Source organism: Bombina bombina, chromosome 1, assembly GCF_027579735.1.
Source record: "Bombina bombina isolate aBomBom1 chromosome 1, aBomBom1.pri, whole genome shotgun sequence".
Classification (NCBI taxonomy): domain Eukaryota; kingdom Metazoa; phylum Chordata; class Amphibia; order Anura; family Bombinatoridae; genus Bombina; species Bombina bombina.
The window spans coordinates 1,187,199,067-1,187,227,051 of record NC_069499.1 but is presented as its reverse complement, the minus strand read 5'-3'; the positions used below and the strand labels follow the sequence as shown (position 1 = coordinate 1,187,227,051).

Here is a 27,985-nt window from a genome sequence, read left to right as displayed (position 1 = left end):
TCTTAAGTATTGGGGCTCCTGAAAGGCTCCCTCTATTAGAGAACTAAAATTGAGTGTATTAAATCCGTTGATAATAGAACAATTGGATACACTTTATGACCTATTAAAGAGATCTAGATTATTCATACAAAATTTGGAACCCTTTATTCTCTCTTTGCCACAAGAGACTCAGAAACAAATGATATACTCATTAAAAGACACTGATTGTGTTATAGAAAGACAATTGAGAGGACAGTGGACTTTTTAACTGACTTGAAAGGCTATATGCCTGACTAGATAATCGGGAGGTCTGGAGGGATCCCCCAGGGGCACAGGTATGTAATTTAGAGGTTTTTATGTAGATTTTATTGTTTTATTTTATTAATAATTTGTGGTTGTATTTTAATATAAAAGTCTCTCTGGGAATTGAGGGTCTTTTTATTGTAAAGACTTTGGCAATCAAGGATTGCTACCTTACAACACTTCAGTAACTATGCTATGAAAATTGTGTTTAAATTATCCCTGTATCTTTGCTCTTGCATGTTGTTCTTGGACAGAATTATTAAATAACTTTTATAAAAATAAATAAATTCATTTTGGATATCAGTCCAGCGCTAAGCTAATGGTATGCAAGTAGTCAAGTTCTTCATGTAGTTCTGTGCTATACTATTAATAATAATAGTTTACTTTAGGTCTTAAAGAGCTAATTTTACAGTGGTGTTTTGGATTGCACTTGGGTGCAACATTTAACTCTCCACTTGTAATACAAATGAGAAAGCTATAGCACTCCCTGATCTATCAATTAAAATGATAGGAAATGCTAAAGATTTTTCGTCAGCATTAAGATGCTTTGGTTAGAATATTTAACTATATATATACACATTAGATAGTGTTGGTTGCATTATCTTTTGCACAATCAACTGAGCTCCATTTGTAATATATCCTTAATTGAATAACTTAGCAGCTGAGGCCTTCATCAGTCATAAATGTTCTCACAATTATGCAGCATTGAAGTAGATAGCGATCATACCTCATTGAGCAGTAAACAACATAAGAGTGATTTCTACTGTGTAGTTCCTGGGATTTCAGAAATTGAGGCAAATTCAGCAGACCATCCAGGAGACTATCGCAAGGACAGTTTCTGGAAGATAAACCTTTAAGCAAATATTTCAAGAGATAGATCTTATAGTGTAAAGGGAAAACTACAATATTGTCAAAAATATTCCAGAAGCAGGAATCTTTCATAGAGTGCAATGGATGCAACTGCCATTACATAAAGGTACTTATAAGGCAATAAGTATTTACTCCAAATATTTTTCTCCACTATCTTTGAAAAATCAAAGAGAAGCAAAAAGATAAAAACCTTCTGGAACTAGGTTGACCCTAATTAGCAGAACTGATGTTTCTGTCAGTTTGTAAATATTGGTAATTTCCCATTTTCCTTAATCTCTTGGCTCAAGGTCTTTTTCCTTATCAAGCCTAGAAAGAACATTTTGCAGGCTTGAAAATATGTCCTGCTACAGCCAATGAGTAAGGTATTAGAAATTAGTTGTCGCAAGGTTCATGTATCTTCCTTTGCAGAACTCAATCATTGGGAAGTGATTCATTACCCAGATGACTTGGCTTTGTGGGGCTTATTGAACTTAACAGGATTGCGGCTTCTTGAACTTGAGTTCACTAATGTAGGTACAAGGACTTTAAAATGCAAGAAAGTTCATGAAAGTTTTGACTTGTCCCTTTAATAGGCATGGTTTGCTGAATGGGCAAGGTTTAGCAGTTTGAAAATCCTTTTCCAGTTGTGATCCATACTCCTCCTTCAAACTAGGAAGCAATTTATTTCCACTGCATATTAAATTCTAGACTTAAATATGTTTTCTCAACTTTTAACTTCCTTTCAGCAAGGCCTCTCTTCAGAAACACTTATTTCTGCGGTATGCGGGACAAGATGGGCTTGAGATCCCATAGTAACACAATTTTCATATTTCTCACATTCAACATGTTTGCAGCCTCATGGGATTTGCCTTTAGTATGCTTTGATGGAATCCCCATTCAAATCCCCAAAATCTGCTTTCTTATGGTAGTTGATGCTCAAGACTTATTTTTGATTTGGCTCACCTGGCAAGTATTGGCTCAGGTCGGACAAGATAAACAGAAATGATTAAACCAACAAAAAATGTTTTTATCTCTGCCTATATCCTAGCCAATACTTACCTGGGTTGCAGTTCCTTATCTTCCATTCTATGATGGGTATGCTAGGAATGAGGGATATGCAAATCAAGTAGAATTTGTATAGGCAACTAGGCGTGGTCTATTTTCTGTCCAACCTCCTTTTAAAGAGGGTGTTTCACCTGGTGAGTATTGGTTAGGATATAATTACTACCTTTCTTTACTCTGTTATATTTGCTGCAGAATAAATGTACTGTAAAGAAACACACTGATGGCTGCTACAAACACAGTGCTGGCTAGATGATTTCCCAATGTGACATATTTCTCTTTCCACAGATATTACCTTCCTCAAAAGTTTTCCCGCTGCAGCATTGATGAGTATAGTCAGTTTTTGCAAGATGGAGGAGGCAGCTGCCTATTTAATACGCCTCTTAAGGTAATCACAATACAGTAAGGCCAACAATTCACACTTCTGTTTTGTTTTTGTTTCTCATATGCTTTTCTGCCTTCCATCATGCACTCCACTGCTTAGAATTAGTTATTTTTTTTCTTCTATCACATGGTAGTAGTAGTTACTCTGGCCTGTTTATCTCTCAAAAGCCCAGTTGCCCACCAAGCCTAATTTCTGCATTTCACGGTCATTGGTTTTTCTCCAACTTGTGCTCATAGAGTACCATCGCTTGAACATACATCGACCAACGTCATCAGTTAATGTTTAATTGTTATTTGCTTTTTATTCCATCATTTGGAATCACTGTGGTGTATATATCTCAATTCTCTGTACCTGTCACCATTTCTTTTCCTTATACACACATGATCTTTACTACACATCTAAACTGTGTGCACTGATATCACAACATCTCAGTGTGCTATATAAGCCACTACATTCCTTAGTCCAGCTTTAAATACATTTATCATGGGTCTTGGTCACAAAGCACTGTAGAACTACTGAACAAGCCTCCATATTGCACATCGTTATTTTTTTCTACTTACTACCCACCCTACAGCTACTGGAACCTCCTTCCTGTGGGAATGGATTTGTGGAAGCAGGAGAGGAGTGTGACTGTGGTACACCTTCTGTAAGTATTATAAATATGATATACTATAAAGAAATGCAGAACTTGAGCTACAGAAGTGTCACTTGTGTCACCCTTCTATCCCTCTAGGAATGTGCCAGATCTGGAGCAGGAAGCTGCTGCAAAAAATGCACACTCAGCCATGATGCAATGTGCAGTGACGGGTTGTGTTGTAAACGCTGCAAGGTGATGTAACTGCTGTGTCACACACATACTTTTATTCATACACCTAATTTGCTGTTTATTGTTAGTCAGCTTGGTTTCTACTCTATTTCTATTCTTTAATTATTTCTCTGTCTAGTTGAACAGAAATTCGTAAGGATAGTGTGAATAGAAGAAGGGGAGGAACCTCTAAAGAAATTCAGGGTGTTTCTATCTTTTCCAGGGCTAGATTATGTGTGAAGCGCAATTTAGCGTTCCCGCTCGAGAGTAAATTACGCTAGATGGAGGCTTTTTGTGCATGTAGGGTTGCGCTTGTATTACATGTTGACAGTAAAAAGTTTGCACAAGCGTATACCCGAGTCACTCAAACAAAATATTGCAAACGAAATTTCTTTTCCCATACTCACACCCATACTCTCTAACCCAATTGTGTTTATTCAAATGCGCTAAACTCAACATGAATTATGAATATTCCTCATTCTAATGTTCTTCACATAAAGAAATATGTTCTATTATTCATATTTTTATATATATATATATATATATATATATATATATATATATATATATATATATATATATATATATATATATATAAAAATAAAATATACCATAAAAAGGAAGGGCTAATGCAGATTTATAACAAAAGCCAAAGTGTGACAGAGGTTGCACCAAAAATATATACTTTATTTACAGCTTTATAAATTCAGTGGAATCTCTCCTAATACAGAGTGTGGCTGTAGCCAATACATAGACAGAGGATACACATGTCAAAATAAAGATATATCAAAACAGGCGTCTGTTAAATTATTTAACACCATATAGTAAACTTTAACTTCAAAAAAGGCATGTCTAAGAACGAAAAGGGACAAGCTTGAAAAATATACAAAAAACACTATGCAAATCGCAAATGATATTATAAACTGGAGCACATAAGTGCCTAGGCACGCTCCTTGTATTGTCCCAATAATAGACAGCTAAGTGTAATGAAAGTTAGTAGGGGTGGGGAGCACTTAGTGCAACTGCACGGTCCAATCCAGCTTGGAAAAAATAACCAGACAGTTCCTGTTTTTCATAGGTAAAGCTAAGATTTAACAAACTCTTTGGTCTCTAGGAAAATCAACTGGTAGCTTCTTTGCTTGGCTTAGGGCAAAACCGGGACCTTCTTTTTCCTCCAGATTTGGTTTTTATCACTTGTTCTGTGTCTTTGTTGTTGCCAGTGTAATCCTCTGCTGCAGTGATTTTACCTTCTCCTGCCTCTGCTCTTGAGTATTGAAACAACTCACTTGATGCACAGACACCGCATGGAGGGCTTGGTTCACCTTTACCAAACAGCTCACAGGTGGGTAACGATTACAGGGTTGATGACGCGTTTTGCCCCTCCCCTTTGTGGGCCGTTTTAGGGGCTTCGTCAGATAACAACCTGATTCCATTCCTTGGCTTTTATAGCCTGATTGCAACTTGTTAGGAAGGTGTAGTTAACACTTCACATCCTCTGCTGTGTTACATGGCACATAGTGAGAAGAAACCTGTTACCTTATTATTCATACCTCAGTGTATACTTCAACCTGACAATACAACTATTTACAAACATATAAAATGAAAGTTAGGATATTTGACAATTTTCATACATAAAACAAAATAGCAACATTGTAACTTATTGTTGCATATTTTCACCTGAGTCTATGTATCGCTACATCTTTGCCAGTGGAAGAAAATATATATATATATAGATGTTAATATTCTTAACTAGTGTATTGCATATAGTCTAAACTCTTCTTTTTAGGAGATTATTAAAGTGAATGTAAATTTTAATGATAAAGTGCCCGGTTTTTTAAACTTTGATTAAAAACAGGGGCACTTTAATTCATCAAAATTTACATTTCACTCCTGTTGTGAAAAAAACTTACCTTTTAATCTTCACAGCAGCTCCAGCTTCCTCCACCCGTTTCAAAGCCTCTTCCTGGGTCTAAAATGAGGCATCCGGCTTCCTCCAATCACAGCGTTGAATCAGACACTGATTCCCCTGGGGGGGAAGCTGTGATTGGAGGATGACCTATCAATCATTTCTGACATCAGAATGGCTTGTGAGACCGGAGGAAGCTGGAGCTGCTGTGAAGATTAAAAGGTAAGTTTTTTTCACAACAGGAGTGAAATGTAAATTTTGATGAATTAAAGTGCCCCTGTTGTTGATCGAAGTTTTAAAAAACTGACTCTTTAGCATCAAAATGTACATTCACTTTAAGTTCTTATTACAAAAAAACGTGCAAATCCTAGCTTCTCATTTAACCATTTGGTGAAAGTGTGTTTAACACATACATCCATTTGGACTCTTTCTGAAGCAAAATTTTGTCAATGTAACCTCCTCTCCTTTTGGGTTTCACCTGTTCAATGCCAATCACTGCCAGATTATCTGAACTAGATTCATGTTTTTCTGCGAAATGTCTCCCTATGGGACTGTCCACATTCACATGTTTGATGTCATACCTGTGTTCTCTCACTCTATCTTTCAATTCTCTTGTTGTTTTTCTGATGTGGAAAAATAGACAAGAGCAGGATAAAAGGTAAATCACTCCTGTGGAATTGCAGTTAATCCACTGCTTTATTTTAAAGACATGATCCACGTCTGTGTAGAACATTTTGGTTCATGTCATATGGCTGCAGTACATAAACCTTCCACAAGGCTGACTACCTGTCCTGGGCCTGCTGCTTGTTAGCCAATTTTGTGTCGGTGTACCTCTTACATACTCACTTTGGACAAGGGAGTCTTTGAGACTCAATGCTCTTTTTGCTGTTACTTGGGGATAATCAGAGACAATCCCATCTAAGGAATTGTCTGCTTGTAAAATATACCAATTCTCCTTTAGAATTGTTTTAATCTTATCCCAATGGCTATTATACCTGGTGATGACTGTGTCATCATCTTTGTTTGCTTTAGTTTTAAACAGCATTTCTTGTCTAGAACTCTGGCACGTATCCAAGCTTTTTTAACCTCTGGCTTTAAATCTAAGTGCCATATCTTCTGCATTATTTTCAAAAGATGCCTCTTAGGAACTGCGCCATCGGTATGGCATCCTTAAGTGTCCTAGGATGGTGACTTTGGGCATGTAAGAGGCTATTAGTTGCTGTCTCCTTTCTATAAACTTCTGTGACTAAGTTATTTCTATGTTTCCTAATTTTCAGGTCTAGAAAGGAAGTTTCCACGTCATTGATATCACAAGTTAGAAAAATGTTAAGAGAGTTATCATTAAGAATATTAACAAAGGTATTTACTTGTTCTGTGGTCCCCTCCCACAGGATAAACACATCGTCCACATATCTCATCCAGAGTACCCCGTGTGCCTCCATCCAATCGCTTAGTTTGGTGAACACTTCGTTCATCTCCCACCAGCCTAAATGAAGGCACGCATAGGTGGGGGCAAACGTGGCACCCATGGCTGTTCCTCTTTCTTGGCGATATAATCTACCATCAAAGACAAAGATAATGTTTGTCAAAATAAACTCAAGTAGTTTCACTATATAGTCTGTGTGATGCTTAAAGTCTGTCCCTCTTGTATCAAGATAATATCTTGCAGCATTGATACCCGCTTGATGAGGTATAGAAGAGTAAAGGGACTCTACATCCAGGGTTACCATTAGCATGTTATCACCTACATTCACATTGTATAGTCTTTGTAATACCTCATTAGTATATCTGACATAGGAGGGCATGAATGTCAGAAATGGCCTAAGAAAAAAGTCCACATATTTGCTGACATTTTCCATTGGTCTTCCTATGTCAGAGATTATGGGCCTGCCTGGTGGTTTTTCCAGATTTTTGTGCAGCTTTGGAATACAATAGAATGTAGGGAGGACAGGATGTTTTTGGTACATAAACTGATGTTCTCTACGGGTAATAAGTAGTAACCCTCTCTTAGGCCCTCATTTAATAAAAACAGTAGTTCATTACAGGATTTTTCATAATCGAGTCTGCTTACTCCACTATATTGTTGGGGATCAAGTATCTGCCTCATTGCCTCTTTTACATAATTTGTCTTGTTCATCAAAACGACATTGCCACCCTTGTCAGACAATTTTATGACAATGTCATCTCTGTTTTTTAACTCATTAAATGCTGTTTGTTCTTTTTTAGTCATATTGTCCACTACTATTCCTGTGTTCCCAATTTTACGTATATCCTTTTCAACACATTTTACAAAACTTTGAATACTTGGAACAAGGGATAGAGCGGGCATATAACTAGATTTATTAGAAAAATTGGATTTTACTGGAAATATCTCCTCCTCTCTCTACAACCTCTTCTTGGTCAGACAATAAAGATACCAAAGTTGCTAATGTTTCCTTATTTGCTTCACTCTCAACTGGAGATTCTTTAATTTTCTTTTTCTTCTGTTAAGTGTGATCAGTCCACGGGTCATCATTACTTGTGGGATATTAACTGCTCCCCTACAGGAAGTGCAAGAGGATTCACCCAGCAGAGTTGCTATATAGCTCCTCCCCTCTACGTCACCTCCAGTCATTCTCTTGCACCCAACGACTAGATAGGATGTGTGAGAGGACTATGGTGATATATTTAGTTTTTATATCTTCAATCAAAAGTTTGTTATTTTATAATAGCACCGGAGTGTGTTATTCCTTCTCTGGTAGAATTTGAAGAAGAATCTACCTGAGTTTTTCTATGATTTTAGCCGGAGTAGTTAAGATCATATTGCTGTTTCTCGGCCATCTGAGGAGAGGTAAACTTCAGATCAGGGGACAGCAGGCAGATTAATCTGCAAAGAGGTATGTAGCAGTTTATTATTTTCTGACATGGAATTGATGAGAAAATCCTGCCATACCGTTATAATGTAAACTCAGCCTTGAATGCAGTAGATGTAGCTGATATCAGGCTGTCATGTATGTATATTTTACACTTCAGTTTTCTGGGAAATGGTACTTCTCTGGCTTTTAAACTGTATACATAGACTTAACCTATTTTGCAGGGACTTGCAATAGGTTTTAAATGACAATTAATTATTGAGGTAAAACGTTTTTTTGCTGGCATGTAAAAACGTTTTTTTCTCTGAGGTACTGGGTGAAAAAATGTTTTGGGCACTTTTTTTCCACTTGGCAATAGTTTTGATTTAAATTAGAGCAGTTCACTGATCCCTCTCACTGTTATGTGTGTGGGGGAGGGGCCATTTTGGTGCTTTCACTATGCATCAGAAAAACTCAGTCAGAGGTTCATTTTCTTCCTGCATGATCCGGTTCATCTCTACAGAGTTCAGGGATCTCAAGAGTCTTTTTTGAGGGAAGTAATCATTCACAGCAGAGCTGTGCTGATTGTATTGACTGTGATATAAAAAACGTTTATTTGTGTATTTTTTTCTGCTGCCTGGGTTAGTTATCATTTGCTGAGGGGAACAATCCTTTGCTAAAACTGTATATTCTGACAAAGATTGATGCTATAACTTAATTATTTTATCTGTTATAATATTTTCTGTGCTTCTTAAAGGCACAGTTCGTTTTCATATTATTTGTAAATTACTTTGAAAAGTATTTCCAAGTTGCTGTTTATTTGCTAGTGTGTTAAACATGTCTGATTCAGAGGAATATCTCTGTGCTATATGTGTTAATGCCAAAGTGGAGCCCAATAGAAATTTATGTACTAAATGTATTGATGCTACTTTAAAAAATAGTCAATCTGTACAAATTGAACATATTTCACCAAACAACGAGGGGAGAGTTATGCCGACTAACTCGCCTCACGTGTCAGTACCTGCATCTCCCGCTCAGGAGGTGCGTGATATTGTAGCGCCGAGTGCATCTGGGCGGCCATTACAAATCACATTACAAGATATGGCTACTGTTATGACTGAAGTTTTGGCTAAACTACCAGAACTAAGAGGTAAACGTGATCACTCTGGGATGAGAACAGAGTGCGCTGATAATGCAAGGGCCATGTCTGATACTGCGTCACAGTTTGCAGAACGTGAAGACGGAGAGCTTCATTCTGTGGGTGACGGTTCTGATCCAAATAAACTGGACTCAGACATTTCAAATTTTAAATTTAAGCTTGAGAACCTCCGTGTGTTACTAGGGGAGGTATTAGCGGCTCTGAATGATTGTAACACAGTTGCAATCCCAGAAAAAATGTGTAGGTTGGATAAATATTTTGCGGTACCGACGAGTACTGACGTTTTTCCTATACCTAAGAGACTTACTGACATTGTTACTAAGGAGTGGGATAGACCCGGTGTGCCTTTCTCACCCCCTCCTATATTCAGAAAAATGTTTCCAATAGACGCCGCCACACGGGACTTATGGCAAATGGTCCCTAAGGTGGAGGGAGCAGTTTCTACTTTAGCTAAGCGTACCACTATCCCAGTGGAGGATAGCTGTGCTTTTTCAGATCCAATGGATAAAAAATTAGAGGGTTACCTTAAGAAAATGTTTGTTCAACAAGGGTTTATATTGCAACCTCTTGCATGTATTGCGCCTGTCACGGCTGCAGCAGCATTTTGGTTTGAGTCTCTGGAAGAGACACTTCAATCATCCACACTAGATGACATCACACACAAACTTAAATTCCTTAAGTTAGCTAATTCATTTATTTCAGATGCCGTAGTACATTTAACTAAACTTGCGGCTAAAAATTCAGGATTCGCCATTCAGGCACGCAGAGCTCTGTGGCTAAAATCCTGGTCAGCTGATGTTACGTCTAAATCTAAATTGCTTAATATTCCTTTCAAAGGGCAGACCTTATTCGGGCCCGGCTTGAAAGAGATTATTGATGACATTACAGGAGGTAAAGGTCATGCCCTGCCTCAGGACAAGGCCAAAGCCAAGGCTAGACAGTCCAATTTTCGTTCCTTTCGTAATTTCAAAGCAGGAGCAGCATCAACTTCCTCTGCACCAAAACAGGAAGGAGCTGTTGCTCGCTACAGACAAGGCTGGAAACCTAACCAGTCCTGGAACAGGGGCAAACAGGCCAGAAAACCTGCTGCTGCCCCTAAGACAGCATGAATTGAGGGCCCCCGATCCGGGACCGGATCTAGTGGGGGGCAGACTTTCCCTCTTCGCCCAGGCTTGGGCAAGAGATGTTCAGGATCCCTGGGCGTTAGAGATCATATCTCAGGGATACCTTCTGGACTTCAAATCCTCTCCCCCAAGAGGGAGATTTCATCTGTCAAGGTTGTCAACAAACCTAACAAAGAAGGAAGCGTTTCTACGCTGCGTACAAGATCTTTTATTAATGGGAGTGATCCATCCAGTTCCGCGGTTGGAACAAGGACAAGGGTTTTACTCAAATCTGTTTGTAGTTCCCAAAAAGAGGGAACCTTCAGGCCAATCTTGGATTTAAAGATCCTAAACAAATTCCTAAGAGTTCCATCGTTCAAGATGGAAACTATTCGAACAATTTTGCCCATGATCCAAGAGGGTCAGTACTTGACCACAGTGGATTTAAAGGATGCTTACCTTCACATACCGATTCACAGAAGTCATTACCGGTATCTAAGGTTTGCCTTTTTAGACAGGCATTACCAGTTTGTAGCTCTTCCATTCGGACTGGCTACGGCTCCAAGAATCTTCACAAAGGTTCTGGGCACTCTTCTGGCGGTACTAAGACCGCGAGGAATTTCAGTAGCTCCGTACTTAGACGACATACTGATACAAGCTTCAAGCTTTCAAACTGCCAAATCTCATACAGAGATAGTACTGGCATTTCTAAGGTCGCATGGATGGAAAGTGAACAAAGAGAAAACTTCTCTCTTTCCACTCACAAGAGTTCCCTTCCTGGGGACTCTGATAGATTCTGTAGAAATGAAGATTTACCTGACAGAGGACAGGTTAACAAAACTTCAAAATGCATGCCGTGTCCTTCATTCCATTCAAGAGACCAGAAATTCTCTTCTATGGTGGCTTTATCGGCCACATCTGTCCAGGGGAATGCCATTCAGCAGGCCAGACTGGTCAATTGTAACAACAGACGCCAGCCTACTAGGTTGGGGCGCTGTCTGGAATTCTCTGAAGGCTCAGGGACTATGGAATCAGGAGGAGAGTCTTCTTCCAATAAACATTCTGGAATTGAGAGCAGTCCTCAATGCTCTTCTGGCTTGGCCCCAGTTAGCAACTCGGGGTTCATCAGGTTCCAGTCGGACAACATCACGACTGTAGCTTATATCAACCATCAGGGAGGGACAAGAAGCTCCCTAGCAATGATGGAAGTATCGAAGATAATTCGCTGGGCAGAGTCTCACTCTTGCCACCTGTCTGCAATCCACATCCCGGGAGTGGAGAACTGGGAGGCGGATTTCTTAAGTCGTCAGACTTTTCATCTGGGGGAGTGGGAACTTCATCCAGAGGTCTTTGCCCAAATACTTCCACGTTGGGGCAAACCAGAGATAGATCTCATGGCGTCTCGACAGAACGCCAAGCTTCCGCGCTACGGGTCCAGATCCAGGGATCCGGGAGCGGTCCTGATAGATGCCTTGACAGCACCATGGACCTTCAGGATGGCTTATGTGTTTCCACCTTTCCCGATGCTTCCTCGATTGATTGCCAGAATCAAACAGGAGAAAGCATCAGTGATTCTAATAGCGCCTGCATGGCCACGCAGGACTTGGTATACAGATCTGGTGGACATGTCATTCTGTCCACCTTGGTCGTTACCTCTGAAACAGGACCTTCTGATTCAGGGTCCTTTCAAACATCAAAATCTAACTTCTCTGAAGCTGACTGCTTGGAAATTGAACGCTTGATCTTATCAAAGCGTGGTTTTTCTGAGTCAGTTATTGATACCTTAATACAGGCTAGGAAGCCTGTCACCAGAAAGATTTACCATAAAATATGGCGTAAATACCTATATTGGTGCGAATCCAAAGGTTACTCTTGGAGTAAGGTTAGGATTCCTAGGATATTGTCTTTTCTACAAGAAGGTTTAGAAAAGGGGTTATCCGCTAGTTCCTTAAAGGGACAGATCTCAGCTCTGTCCATTCTGTTACACAAGCGTCTGTCAGAAGTTCCAGACGTTCAGGCTTTTTGTCAGGCTTTGGCCAGGATTAAACCTGTGTTTAAAGCTGTGGCTCCACCATGGAGTTTAAACCTTGTTCTTAACGTTTTACAGGGTGTTCCGTTTGAACCCCTTCATTCCATTGATATAAAGTTGTTATCTTGGAAAGTTCTATTTTTAATGGCTATTTCCTCGGCTCGAAGAGTCTCTGAGTTATCAGCCTTACATTGTGATTCTCCTTATTTGATTTTTCACTCGGATAAGGTAGTTCTGCGTACTAAGCCTGGGTTCTTACCTAAGGTAGTCACTAACAGGAATATCAATCAGGAGATTGTTGTTCCATCCTTGTGCCCAAATCCTTCTTCGAGGAAGGAACGTCTTTTGCACAATCTGGATGTAGTTCGTGCCCTTAAATTTTATTTACAGGCAACTAAAGATTTTCGACAAACGTCTTCCCTGTTTGTCGTTTACTCTGGTCAGAGGAGAGGTCAAAAAGCTTCTGCTACCTCTCTCTCTTTTTGGCTTCGTAGCATAATTCGTTTAGCTTATGAGACTGCTGGACAGCAGCCTCCTGAAAGAATTACAGCTCATTCCACTAGAGCTGTGGCTTCCACTTGGGCCTTTAAGAATGAGGCCTCTGTTGAACAGATTTGCAAGGCTGCAACTTGGTCTTCGCTTCATACTTTTTCCAAATTTTACAAATTTGACACTTTTGCTTCCTCGGAGGCTATTTTTGGGAGAAAGGTTCTTCAGGCAGTGGTTCCTTCTGTATAAAGAGCCTGCCTATCCCTCCCGTCATCCGTGTACTTTTGCTTTGGTATTGGTATCCCACAAGTAATGATGACCCGTGGACTGATCACACTTAACAGAAGAAAACATAATTTATGCTTACCTGATAAATTCCTTTCTTCTGTAGTGTGATCAGTCCACGGCCCGCCCTGTTTTTTAAGGCAGGTAAATATTTTTTAAATTATACTCCAGTCACCACTACACCCTTGGCTTCTCCTTTCTCGTTGGTCCTTGGTCGAATGACTGGAGGTGACGTAGAGGGGAGGAGCTATATAGCAACTCTGCTGGGTGAATCCTCTTGCACTTCCTGTAGGGGAGCAGTTAATATCCCACAAGTAATGATGACCCGTGGACTGATCACACTACAGAAGAAAGGAATTTATCAGGTAAGCATAAATTATGTTTTATCTCTCCAGAGTTTTTTAAGGACTAGCTTTCTTGCAAATAAATGTATATCCTTAATTACTTCAAATTTATCTAAACCTGAACAAAACGTTAAGCCTTTAGATAAAACTTCAATATGCGCATTATTTAAGGGAAAGTATGAGAGATTTACAACAGTATGTTCATCCCCTGTGGGATGATCTCCTAGAATAGATCCCGCCTCTCTTGATTCCTTGTTGTCATACGTGTGTAGCCCGATTCCCTCTGAATCTCCGGTTTCTGCCTCTTCTCCCCCTCCCATAAAGAGTGTCTTCTCTCATGGTACTTCCTCCCACCTCTCCTTGTCCTTCTCCGAAAGGGATTCCTGTGTCCAAAATAGCTCTAATATTACTGGTATTGCGATTATCCCCAAATAACAGCAAAAAGAGCATTGTCTCAAAGACTCCCTTGTCCATAGTGAGTATGTAAGAGGTACACCGACACAAAATTGGCTAACAAGCAGCAGGCCCAGGACAGGTAGTCAGCCTTGTGGAAGGTGTGTGTAGTACTGCAGCCATATGACATGAACCAAAACGTTCTACACAGACGTGGATCATGTCTTTAAAATAAAGCAGTGGATTAACTGCAATTCCACAGGGGTGATTTACCTTTTATCGTGTTCTTGTCCACTTCTCTACATCGGAAAAACGACAAGAGAATTGAAAGATCAGTCAGCATGCTAAGGCACTGTGGCTGAGCTCTGTAGCAACCCATGGGTTGCAGGTTCGATCCCCGGCGAGGTCCACTCAGCCTTTCATTCTTCTGAGTTTGATAAAATGAGCAGCGCCTTGAGACCCTTACGGGTGATTAGCCGCGCTTTACAACTACCCAATACATACATACAAAGATAGAGTGAGTGAACACAGTTATCACATCAAACATGTGAATGTGGACAGTCCCATAGGGAGACATTTCGCAGAAAAACATGAATCTAGTTCAGATAATCTGGCAGTGATTGGCATTCACCAGGTTTTGCTTTAGAAAGAGTCCAAATGGATGTATGTGTTAAACACACTTTCACCAAATGGTTTCAATGAGAAGCTAGAATTTGCAAGTTTTTTTGTAATAAGAACTTAATAATCTCCTAAAAAGAAGAGTTTAGACTATATGCAATACACTAGTCAAGAATATTAACATGTATATATATTTCTTTCATGTAATTAGCAAGAGTCCATGAGCTAGTGACGTATGGGATATACATTCCTACCAGGAGGGGCAAAGTTTCCCAAACCTCAAAATGCCTATAAATACACCCCTCACCACACCCACAAATCAGTTTTACAAACTTTGCCTCCTATGGAGGTGGTGAAGTAAGTTTGTGCTAGATTCTACGTTGATATGCGCTTCGCAGCAGGCTGGAGCCCGGTTTTCCTCTCAGTGTGCAGTGAATGTCAGAGGGATGTGAAGAGAGTATTGCCTATTTGAATTCAATGATCTCCTTCTACGGGGTCTATTTCATAGGTTCTCTGTTATCGGTCGTAGAGATTCATCTCTTACCTCCCTTTTCAGATCGACGATATACTCTTATATATACCATTACCTCTACTGATTCTCGTTTCAGTACTGGTTTGGCTTTCTACTTCATGTAGATGAGTGTCCTGGGGTAAGTAAGTCTTATTTTCTGTGACACTCTAAGCTATGGTTGGGCACTTTTATATAAAGTTCTAAATATATGTGTTTAAACATTTATTTGCCTTGATTCAGGATGTTCAACGTTCCTTATTTTCAGACAGTCAGTTTCATATTTGGGATAATGCATATGAATAAACCAATTTTTTCTTACCTTAAAATTTGACTTTTTTCCTGTAGGCTGTTAGGCTCGCGGGGGCTGAAAATGCTTCATTTTATTGCGTCATTCTTGGCGCGGACTTTCTTGGCGCAAAAATGTTCTTGTCATTTCCGGCGTCATACGTGTCGCCGGAAGTTGCGTCATTTTTTTGACGTTTTTGCGCCAAAAAATGTCGGCGTTACTGGATGTGGCGCCATTTTTGGCGCCAAAAGCATTTAGGCGCCAAATAATGTGGGCGGCTTTTTTGGCGCTAAAACATTTGAGTGTCATTTTTGTCTCCACAATATTTAAGTCTCATTATTTATTGCTTCTGGTTGCTAGAAGCTTGTTCATTGGCATTTTTTTCCCATTCCTGAAACTGTCATTTAAGGAATTTGATCAATTTTGCTTTATATGTTGTTTTTTCTATTACATATTGCAAGATGTCTCAGATTGACCCTGAATCAGAAGCCACTTCTGGAAAAACGCTTAACTGAGTTTCAGTTCTACCAAAGCTAAGTTCATTTATTTTAAATGTTATAAATGTTTATCTTTAGCTATGGTTTGTAATAAGTTATTATGATATACTTTTACATGCAGAATCCATTAGTATTTATGCTTTATATATTTCCATTCTTACAAGAAATATTTAGAATATTTATAAGAAATATTTTTCTGATTCTATTTTAAAGGCTTTGTCTGACTTCGTGCCTTCTAATAAAATTTTAGGTCTTTTTCACTTCTTTTTTAATTATTGAAGTTTCAAATGACCAACAACATACTGATTTATCCTTCTCTGATGATGTTTTTTTCTCTTTCAGAAATTTTCTTCATCAGATATTGACACTAACAAATCTACTTTTTTATTATTTTTCTATTATTAAAGTACATTTGTTCTTTGTTGAAAAGGTGTTGATTATTTTGGATATTTAGGTAACTAGTTCTTTAAGACTAGCTGACACTATCTCTGCCTATTTATTTCTTCTGTGTTTTCAGAGGTTTTCTTTCCAATTCCCCATACTAGGGAATGGAATAGGCTGAGAATTTTCTTTTATTCCTTCTTCAAAGGTTTTAAACTATATTCTTTGCCAGCAGTTAAATTCAATTTGGAGGGTTCTCCAATTTATTGGGGCTATCTCTAATTCTACTAATTATGCTATTGTTTCTATAGCAAAATAGTATTTATTTTCCTTTAGATAGTTGTATCTTATTTATGGAAAATTATTTAGTTTCAGGTACTTTTCTTGGTCCTGTGATTTATTTGGATATTGCAATTGCTTCATTTTCTCTGTTTACTTTAAGATCAAGTATCAGATTATGATTTATTTTAGCATTGTTAAAGGGACAACATTTACTAGACTAGGTGCTGTTGCATTTGTCTTGTTGTTTTGCATTTATTGATTATGCAAGTCCACTGTATTGGCTGGTCCTTTAAACTGGACTATCATGCTAATAATTTCATTTGTGTCTTCATTTTATTGAATATTTTCGCAAATGAGGGTTAATCTATGTCTTTAGCTTTTTTAGCTAGAAGAATTTTGTGATTTTTAAAAAAAATAAAAAAAATAAAAAATCCATCCGGGTTTTGGAGTTTTATTCAAACTATTTTGCCTTTTTATGGTCATTGATAGCATTATTTGTTTTCATTACATACAATAAATGCATATTTTCATTTTTCTGTTTTCATTCAGATTATTTTCTGAGGATGCGGAATCTCATATGATTCACTTGCTCTTCAGGACATAGTTAGAGGATCTTTTTTTCAAAAGCTCTTGATTCCTCACACAAGGGTCACCTTTTTTTAGGTTTCCAGATAGTTTGTGTCACTGTCCTTGTCTCTATCAGACAAGGATAATTTTTTTGGGTTCCGTCTGTCGGTACCTTTAGTCTCTATTATTTCCTTCCGTTGCTATATATGAATAGAAGTTTTAGGTCTTATGGCCACAGCATTGGATTCAATTCCCTTTGCTCATTTTCACTAGAAAGAACCTTTCCAGTCTTTTATAAGTGTTGTTTCTTCAAGAACATGGTTGGAGGATCAATTTACCAAAAAGTTCGTTTGATTCCTCAGACAAGGGTAACTTTTTTAGGTTTCCTGATAGATTCAGTGTCCTTGACTCTGTCTCTGACGGACAAGAGACGTCTGAAATTGGTTTCAGCTTGTCGAAACCTTCAGTCTCAATCTTTCCCTTCGGTAGCCTTATGCATGGAAATTCTAGGTCTTATGACTGCTGCATTGGACGTGATCCCCTTTGCTCGTTTTTCACATGCAACCTCTTCAGCTCTGTATGCTGAACCAGTGGTGCAGGGATTATACAAAGATATCTCAATTAATATATTTAAAACCGATTGTTCGACACTCTCTGACGTAGTGGACAGACCACCATCGTTTAGTTCAGGGGGCTTCTTTTGTTCTTCCAACCTAGACTGTGATCTCAACAGATGCAAGTCTGACAGGTTGGGGAGCTGTGTGGGGGTTTCTGACAGCACAAGGGGTTTGGGAATCTCAGGGAGATTACCAATCAACATTTTGGAACTCCGTGCAATTTTCAGAGCTCTTCGGTCGTGGCCTCTTCTAAAGAGAGAGTCGTTCATTTGTTTCCAGACGGACAATGTCACAACTGTGGCATATGTCAATCATCAAGGAGGAACTCACAGTCCTCTGGCTATGAAAGAAGTCTCTCGAATACTTGTATGGGCGGAATCCAGCTCCTGTCTAATTTCTGCGGTTCATATCCCAGGTATAGACAATTGGGAAGCGGATTATCTCAGTCGCCAAACGCTACATCCGGGCAAATGGTCTCTTCACCCAGAGGTATTTCTTCAGATTGTTCAAATATGGGGACTTCCAGAAATAGATCTGATGGCTTCTCATCTAAACAAGAAGCTTCCCAGGTATCTGTCCAGATCCAGGGATCCTCAGGCGGAAGCAGTGGATGCATTGTCACTTCCTTGGAAGTATCATCCTGCTTATATCTTTCCGCCTTTAGTTCTTCTTCCAAGAGTGATTTCCAAGATTCTAAAGGAGCGTTCGTTTATTCTGCTGGTGGCTCCAGCATGGCCTCACAGGTTTTGGTATGCGGATCTTGTCTGGATGGCTACTTGCCAACCGTGGACTCTTCCGTTAAGACCAGACCTTCTATCGTAAGGTCCTTTTTTTCCATCAGGATCTCAAATCCTTAAATTTGAAGGTATGGAGATTGAACGCTTGATTCTCAGTCATAGAGGTTTTTTCTGACTCTGTAATTATTACTATGTTACAGGCTCGTAAATCTGTATCTAGGATGATATATTATCGAGTCTGGAAGACTTACATTTCTTGGTGTTCTTCTCATCATTTTTCTTGGCATTCTTTTAGAATTCCTAGAATTTTACAGTTTCTTCAGGATGGTCTGGATAAAGGTTTGTCTGCAAGTTCCTTGAAAGGACAAATCTCTGCTCTTTCTGTTCTTTTTCACAGAAAGATTGCTAGTCTTCCTGATATTTATTGTTTTTTACAAGCTTTGGTTCGTATAAAACCTGTTATTAAGTCAATTTCTCCTCTTTGGAGTTTGAATTTGGTTCTAGGGGCTCTTCAAGCTCCTCCGTTTGAACCTATGCATTCGCTGGATATTAAATTACTTTCTTGGAAAGTTTTGTTTCTTTTGGCCATCTCTTCTGCTAGAAGAGTTTCTGAATTATCTGTTCTTTCTGGTGAGTCTCCTTTTCTGATTTTTCATCAGGATAAGGCGGTTTTGCAAACTTCTTTTTAATTTTTACCTAAGGTTGTGAATTCTAACAACATTAGTAGAGAAATTGTAGTTCCTTCATTGTGACCTAATCCTAAGATCTCTAAGGAAAGATCGTTGCATTCTTTGGATGTAGTTAGAGCTTTGAAATATTATGTTGAAGCTACTAAGATTTCCGGAAGACTTCTAGTCTATTTGTTATCTTTTCTGGTTCAAAGAAAGGTCAGAAGGCTTCTGCCATTTCTTTGGCATCGTGGTTAAAGTCTTTGGTTCATCATGTTTATGTTGAGTCAGGTAGAACTCCGCCTCAAAGGATTACAGCTCATTCAACTAGGTCAGTCTCTACTTCCTGGGCATTTAGGAATGAAGCTTTGGTTGATCAGATTTGCAAAGCAGCAACTTGGTCTTCTTTGCATACTTTTACTAAATTCTACCATTTTGATGTGTTTTCTTCCTCAGAAGCAGTCTTTGGTAGAAAAGTACTTCAGGCAGCTGTTTCAGTTTGATTCTTCTGCTTATATTTTCAGTTTTTTTCATTATAAGATTTAAACTTTGTTTTGGGTGTGGATTATTTTTCAGCGGAATTGGCTGTCTTTATTTTATCCCTCCCTCTCTAGTGACTCTTGTGTGGAAGATCCAAATCTTGGGTATTCATTATCCCATACGTCACTAGCTCATGGACTCTTGCTAATTACATGAAAGAAAACATAATTTATGTAAGAACTTACCTGATAAATTAATTTCTTTCATATTAGCAAGAGTCCATGAGGCCCACCCTTTTTTTTTTTTTGTGGTGGTTATGATTTTTTTGTATAAAGCACAATTATTCCAATTCCTTATTTTTTATGCTTTCGCACTTTTTTCTTATCACCCCACTTCTTGGCTATTCGTTAAACTGATTTGTGGGTGTGGTGAGGGGTGTATTTATAGGCATTTTGAGGTTTGGGAAACTTTGCCCCTCCTGGTAGGAATGTATATCCCATACGTCACTAGCTCATGGACTCTTGCTAATATGAAAGAAATGAATTTATCAGGTAAGTTCTTACATAAATTATGTTTTTTTTCTTCCACTGGCAAAGATGTAGCGATACATAGACTCAGGTGAAAATATGCAACAATATGTTACAATGTTGCTATTTTGTTTTATGTATGAAAATTGTCAAATATCCTAACTTTCATTTTATATGTTTGTAAATAGTTATATTGTCAGGTTGAAGTATACACTGAGGTATGAATAATAAGGTAACAGGTTTCTTCTCACTATGTGCCATGTAACACAGCAGAGGATGTGAAGTGTTAACTACACCTTCCTAACAAGTTGCAATCAGGCTATAAAAGCCAAGGAATGGAATCAGGTTGTTATCTGACGAAGCCCCTAAGACGGCCCACAAAGGGGAGGGGCAAAACGCATCATCAACAACAAAGACACAGAACAAGTGATAAAAACCAAATCTGGAGGAAAAAGAAGGTCCCGGTTTTGTCCTAAGCCAAGCAAAGAAGCTACCAGTTGATTTTCCTAGAGACCAAAGAGTTTGGTAAATCTTAGCTTTACCTATGAAAAACAGGAACTGTCTGGTTATTTTTTCAAAGCTGGATTGGACCGTGCAGTTGCACTAAGTGCTCCCCATACCTACTAACTTTCATTACACTTAGCTGTCTATTATTGGGACAATACAAGGCGCGTGCCTAGGCACTTATGTGCTCCAGTTTATAATAACATTTGCGATTTGCATAGTGTGTTTTTTGTATATTTTTCAAGCTTGTCCCTTTTCGTTCTTAGACATGCCTTTTTTGAAGTTAAAGTTTACTATATGGTGTTAAATAATTTAACCGACGTCTGTTTTGATATATTTTTATTTTTACATGTGTATCCTCTGTCTATGTATTAGCTACACAGCCGCACTCTGTATTAGGGGAGATTCCACTGAGTTTATAAAGCTGTAAATAAAGTATATGTTTTTGGTGCAGCCTGTGTCACACTTTGGCTTTTGTTATAAATCTGCATTAGCCCTTCCTTTTTATGGTATATTATTATAATATTTTGTGACTGCTTACACAATCACTTTTGCTGAATTTCACCAAATAGCCCATACAATGAGTGCCACCAACTCCATTATTAGTTAAATTATATATATATATATATATATATATATATATATATATATATATATATATATATATATATATATATATATATATATATATATATATATATATACATATATATATACAGTATGTATATATATATATGTATATATATATATGTATATATATATATATATATATGTATATATATATATATATATATATATATATACCGTATATATATATATATACAGTGTATATATATATAGGGCCTTAAGTTTTCATGTGCGCTAACCCGACCACGTTAAATTTAAATCGCGAAACTCAATGCAAAAAAACACATATTTTACATTCCTAATTCTTAATCTAGAATTTTTTTTACTTTTATCATTAAATATGTATTTTTATATATATATAATACTGTTAATGTAAAATACATACCTATATATCTATAGGAATAGATATACAGGTATAGATATCTATTCTATAATCACGTTTGTAACGCGTCCGTCGCCAGTTGCGCGCGCAGCCTGCAGCACGAGACAGCTTTAGGAAGCTCCAGCACTCAGCTGTTATGTTACAGCCGAGAGCTGGAACTCCTGAAGCTTCAGGCATCTGCCACATATGAAGCCGGGACCCTACCTTACAGACATGAAAGGAACAGGAAGGGATGGGGCAGCTACACTACAGAAAAGGGGTGTGGGGGGGACTTAATAGTGATCGCAGGAGGGAGGGAGGTGGTGGGACCACTACACTACAGAAAAAAAAATAATAAAAAGGGGGTTTTAGGTACTGGCAGACAGCTGGCAGACAGAGGGATAGGGACAGAGGTATAGGGATAGAGGGACAGAGATAGAGGGACAGGGATAGAGGGACAGGGACAGAGGAATAGGGAAAGAGGGATAGGGACAGAGGAATAGGAATAGAGGGACAGGGATAGAGGGACAGGGACAGAGGAATAGGGATAGAGGGATAGGGACAGAGGGATAGGGATAGAGGGACAGGGATAGAGGGACAGGGACAGAGGAATAGGGATAGAGGGACAGGGACAGAGGAATAGGGATAGAGGGACAGGGACAGAGGAATAGGGACAGAGGAATAGGGATAGAGGGATAGGGACAGAGGAATAGGGATAGAGGGATAGGGATCAGAGGAATAGGGACAGGGATAGAGAGATAGGGACAGTGGAATAGGGACAGGGACAGGGAAAGATGGATATGAATAGAGGGATAGGGATAGATGGATAGGTATATTTCTTTCATTAAACATTTTGGCCCGTGTACATGGGCTTTACCATTAGTCTATACTATAATTGCGTTTGTAACGCGTCTGTCACCAGTTGCGCGCACAGACTTTCAGCGCGAGACAGCTTTAGGAAGCTCCAGCACTCAGCTGTTATGTTACAGCCGAAAACTGGAGCTCCTGAAGCTGCCAGTACCTAAGATGGCGGCAATAGTTAGAGGGGTTGGTTAAAGAGCTGTTTGAGGGGGCATCAGGGACAGAGGGATAGGGACAAGGATAGAGGGATAGGGACAGAAGAAGGAGGGACAGAGGGATAGGGACAGAGACAGAAGGATAGGGACAGGAGGATAGGTATATTTCTTTCATTAAACTAGTATATATATATATATATATATATATATATATATATATATATATATATATATAGAATGAAGTTTGGACAAGCCCACAAGAAAGCACACCTAGTGAAGCCTGTTTACAACAAAGAATTCACTGTATACAAGTATAATTAACCACTCACGTGATTTAACCTCATCCAGTGGTCCTTCTGTTCCTCTCCAGCTAGTTGACAGGCTGTATATCCCCAAATGTGGAGATAAATGAACTTGAAGGGTTAATCCACTTTATTATTCCAGGGGTTTGTAAAGGAAGGTGATTGTTCCAGACTTAGTGTATATATAATGAAACACACTTTATTCTGATACAAATTAAAATATATGTATATATACACTTAGCAAATACAATTCAAAAGGGTAAAAGCCACAAACAATGGCCATATAATTAAACAGCATGAACGGAATCCCTAAGATTTATTCCTATTTTTATTGATATATATATATAGATATAGGAAAATTTACTTATTATATATATATATATATATATATATATATAAATATCCAAAAAAGAGAGCACTCACCAGGACTTATACTTTAAAGCATTTACAGCTTTATTTTAACTTTGTTAAAATAAAGCTGTAAATGCTTTAAAGTATAAGTCCTGGTGAGTGCTCTCTTTTTTGGATATTTGTGAAGGCACACTGCGGCATTGGATGCACCCTGGGCAGTTGAACAGCGGAGTGAGTGCAGAGTTCATTTGGGATTTTATATATATATATATATATATATATATATATATATATATATATATATATATATACTGTGTATATATATATATATATATATATATTAATTCGCACTGAAGTAGGACAGGACCCGGTGTTGATCTGTTGATTCCCACGACAAAAGAAGCCAGCATTAGAGATTAATGCATCACCAATTAAATGCCATATAAGCATAACGTTTCAGTCCCCACTGGAGCCTTGATCACATGCAGCAGAGCACAAGAAAAAGTCAGGCATACAATGTACATACCATACAATCCTTTAAATACCCACACCCACCAATCAGATTCAAAACACAGAACCGCCAAACGCTAAACAAACAAACACAGCTGCAGCGCATAAGTGTCAGCATGAACCGCCAGCATTTACTCGTAACCAAGGTAACATAGTGTAAGCAAACAGTAAGGAGCTGCGTATCGCAAATGTGCATGCGTGCGCAATGACCTCATCACGCAAACACGGGTGACCATGGTGACTGATACACAAAGGCTTCAGATAGCAGCGCAAAGCCGCAACCGTCCAATCATATGTAAGGACATGATGTAATCAATAATACCGTGTATTGTAACCATGGCGACCATATGTAGCACAAGAAAAAACACAATAAAAATGCAATATAAATGCAATGTAACATTATTATGACAACACTAACCAACAGGATTGCCACATTTATGCAGATTAATGGACACACTATTAAGGCAGTAAGGCTTCACTTCCATTAAGTGAAGGATATTGTAGTGTTAAATATGTACAGTAAGTATACATTAAAACACATAATTGCATATGTACACACACACATATGTATCTCTATATTAAAGCCCTTTGCATGATTTTTTTTCTTTCTAACACCTGAGACCTCATATCTTTGTGCCCTTATAACTTTTTAATGCAAAATTTGTTTTTATAATTTTTATCTAGCAGTGTTATGAGTGTGACTGTACTAATAAATGTATTTTAAATGTATTTTTCTGCAGACGCGGTAACCCGACGTGCGTTAAATTTGTGATCAAGCAAACGCATTTACGTTCAACTATTTACACTACTTCTGTTGCGCGCAAACAGCCACAAAATACCCCTTATCTCTCATGCTCTACACTAAGCTCGCCACTTGTAATCTAGCCCCAAGTGGGTAGATAACGGTTTACCAATTAGTATGGAAGATTAGCTTATTACAGTACTGTTCTTAATATAAAGAAATACATTTATCACAAGTAAAAATTTAGTTTTCTTCACTATTCCAGCAGTTATTCTCCACATTACTACACTGTATTTCCAGTTATCATTATATCACACATATCTCATGTATGAGTCATTTCTCTCTAATATAACAGGATTCACAATTGTTTAGTGATTTTTAAATTAATATTTGCTCAGATTACGAGTTTTGCAATAGGAGCTGTGCGGCGCTAACGAGCAGTTTTTTCTCACCGCTTAGTTACCTGCAACGCTGGTATTACAGGTTTTTACAAACCTGACGTTAAAAGGCAAGAAGTGAGCGTAGAGTAAAATTGTGCTCCATACCGCACTTCAATACCAGCGCTGCTTAAGTCAGCGGTGAGCTGGTCGTACATGCTCGTGCACGATTTCCCCATAGACATCAATGGGAGGAGCTGGCTGAGAAAAAGTCTAACACCTGCCAAAAACCAGTGTAAATCTCAGTAACGTAGCCCCATTAATTCCTATGGGGAAACGAAAGTTATGTTTACACCTAACATGAACCCCGAGTCTAAAGACCCCTAATCTTACACTTATTAACCCCTAATCTGCCGCCCCCGACATTGCCGACACCTACATTATTCTTATTAACCCCTAATCTGCTGCTCCGGACACCGCCACCAACATTATATTTATTAACCCCTAATCTGCTGCCCCCAATGTCGCCTTAACCTACCTACACTTATTAACCCCTAATCTGCCGCCCCAACGTCGCGGCCACTATATTAAATGTATTATCCCCTAAACCTAAGTCTAACACCCCCTAACTTTAAATATAATTTAAATAAATCTAAATAAAATTACTATCATTAACTACATTATTCCTATTTAAAACTAAAAACTTACCTATAAAATAAACCCTAATAGTTACATTGTAGCTAGCTCAGGGTTTATTTTTATTTTACTGGCAAGTTTGTATTTATTTTAACTAGGTAGAATAGTTATTAAATAGTTATTAAATATTTAATAACTACCTAGCTAAAATAAATACAAATTGACCTGTAAAATAAAACCTAACCTAAGTTACACTAACACCTAACACTACACTACAATTAAATAAATTAACTAAATTAAAAACAATTAAATAAATTAAATTAGCTAAATCACAAAAAAATTAAATTACAGAAAATAAAAAATAAATTACAGATCTTTAAACTAATTACACCTAATCTAATAGTCCTATCAAAATAAAAAAAGCCCCCCCCCAAAATAAAAAACCCTAGCCTAAACTAAACTATCAATAGCCCTTAAAAGGGCCTTTTGTGGGGCATTGCCCCAAAGTAATCAGCTCTTTTACCTGTAAAAAAAATACTAACAACCCCCCCAACAGTAAAACCCACCACCCACACAACCAACCCCCCAAATAAAATACTAACTAAAAAAAACATAAGCTCCCCATTGCCTGAAAAGGGCATTTAGCTCTATTGCAGCCCAAAGTCCTAACCTAAAAAATAAACCCACCCAATACACCCTTAAAAAAAACCTAACACTAACCCCCTGAAGATCGACTTACTGTTCTGAAGACCGGACATCCATCCTCAAGGAAGCGGCAGAAGTCTTCATCCAACCGGGCCAAAGTCCTCAACGAAGCCGGGAGAATCCAAGACGAGCGAAGTGGTCCTCCAGACAGGCAGAAGTCTTCATCCAGACGTCATCTTCTATCTTCATCCATCCGACGCGGAGCGGGTCCATCTTCAAGACATCCGACGCGGAGCATCCTCTTCATCCGGAGTCTTCTTACTGAATGAAGGTTCCTATAAATGACGTCATCCAAGATGGCGTCCCTTAGATTCCTATTGGCTGATAGAATTATATCAGCCAATCGGAATTAAGGTAGAAAAAATCCTATTGAAGTTCAATCCTATTGGCTGATCCAATCAGCCAATAGGATTGAGCTCGCATAAGGGTGTATTGGGTGGGTTTATTTTTTAGGTTAGGGCTTTGGGCTGCAATAGAGCTAAATGCCATTTTAAGGGCAATGCCCATCCAAATGCCCTTTTCAAGGCAATGGGGAGCTTAGGTTTTTTTAGTTAGTATTTTATTTGGTGGGTTGGTTGTGTCGGTGGTGGGTTTTACTGTTGGGGGGGTTGTTTGTATTATTTTTTTTACAGGTAAAAGAGCTAATTACTTTGGGGCAATGCCCTGCAAAAGGCCCTTTTAAGGGCTATTGATAGTTTAGTTTAGGCTAGGGTTTTTTTATTTTGGGGGATACTTTTTTTTATTTTGATAGGGCTATTAGATTATATGTAATTAGGTTAAAGATCTGTAATTTGTTTTTTATTTTCTGTAATTTAGTGAGTTTTTTGTGATTTAGTTTTAATTTATTTAATTGGTTTTAATTTAGTTTATTTAATTGTAGTGTAGTGTTAGGTGTTAGTGTAACTTAGGTTAGGTTTTATTTTACAGGTCAATTTGTATTTATTTTAGCTAGGTAGTTATTAAATAGTTAATAACTATTTAATAACTATTCTACCTAGTTAAAATAAATACAAACTTGCCTGTAAAATAAAAATAAACCCTAAGCTAGCTACAATGTTTAACTATTAGTTATATTGTAGCTAGCTTAGGGTTTATTTTATAGGTAAGTATTTAGTTTTAAATAGGAATAATTTAGTTAATTATAGTAATTTTATTTAGATTTATTTAAATTATATTTAAATAAGGGGGTGTTAGGGTTAGGGTTAGACTTAGATTTAGGGGTTAATACATTAAATATAGTGGCGGTGACGTTGGGGACAGCAGATTAGGGGTTAATAAATGTAGGTAGGTGTCGGCGATGTTAGGGGAGGCAGATTAGGGGTTAATAAATATAATGTAGTTTGCGACGATGTTAGGAGTGGCAGATTAGGGGTTGATAAGTATAATGTAGGTTGCGGTGATGTTAGGGGTGGAACATTAGGGGTTAATATTATTTAACTAGTGTTTGCGAGGCGGGAGTGCGGCGGTTTAGGGGTTAATATGTTTATTATAGTGGTGGCGATGTCCGGAGCAGCAGGTTAGGGGTTAAAATTTTTATTTTAGTGTTTGCGATGCGGGAGGGCCTCGGTTTAGGGATTAATAGGTAGTTTATGGGTGTTAGTGTACTTCTTAGCACTTTAGTTAGGAGTTTTATGCTACAGCGTTGTACCATAAAACTCTTAACTACTGACTTTAGAATGCGTTAGGGATCTTGGAGGTAGAGGTTGTACCGCTCACTTTTTGGCCTCCCAGGACAGACTCGTAATACCAGCGCTATGGAAG

The 27,985-nt window shown here is 38.2% G+C and overlaps 1 protein-coding gene across 2 annotated transcripts in view; it reads left to right on the top strand.

Annotated features, from left to right (window-relative positions):
- Nucleotides 1–27,985, top strand: part of ADAM11 (ADAM metallopeptidase domain 11) — a 615,610-nt gene that overhangs the window by 375,709 nt on the left and 211,916 nt on the right. For both annotated transcript variants that reach the window (XM_053699946.1, XM_053699947.1), the window contains exons 15-17: nucleotides 2,482–2,581; nucleotides 3,153–3,224; nucleotides 3,312–3,407. In XM_053699946.1, coding sequence (XP_053555921.1) covers nucleotides 2,482–2,581; nucleotides 3,153–3,224; nucleotides 3,312–3,407 — 268 coding nt within the window. The remainder of the gene's footprint in view (nucleotides 1–2,481; nucleotides 2,582–3,152; nucleotides 3,225–3,311; nucleotides 3,408–27,985) is intronic.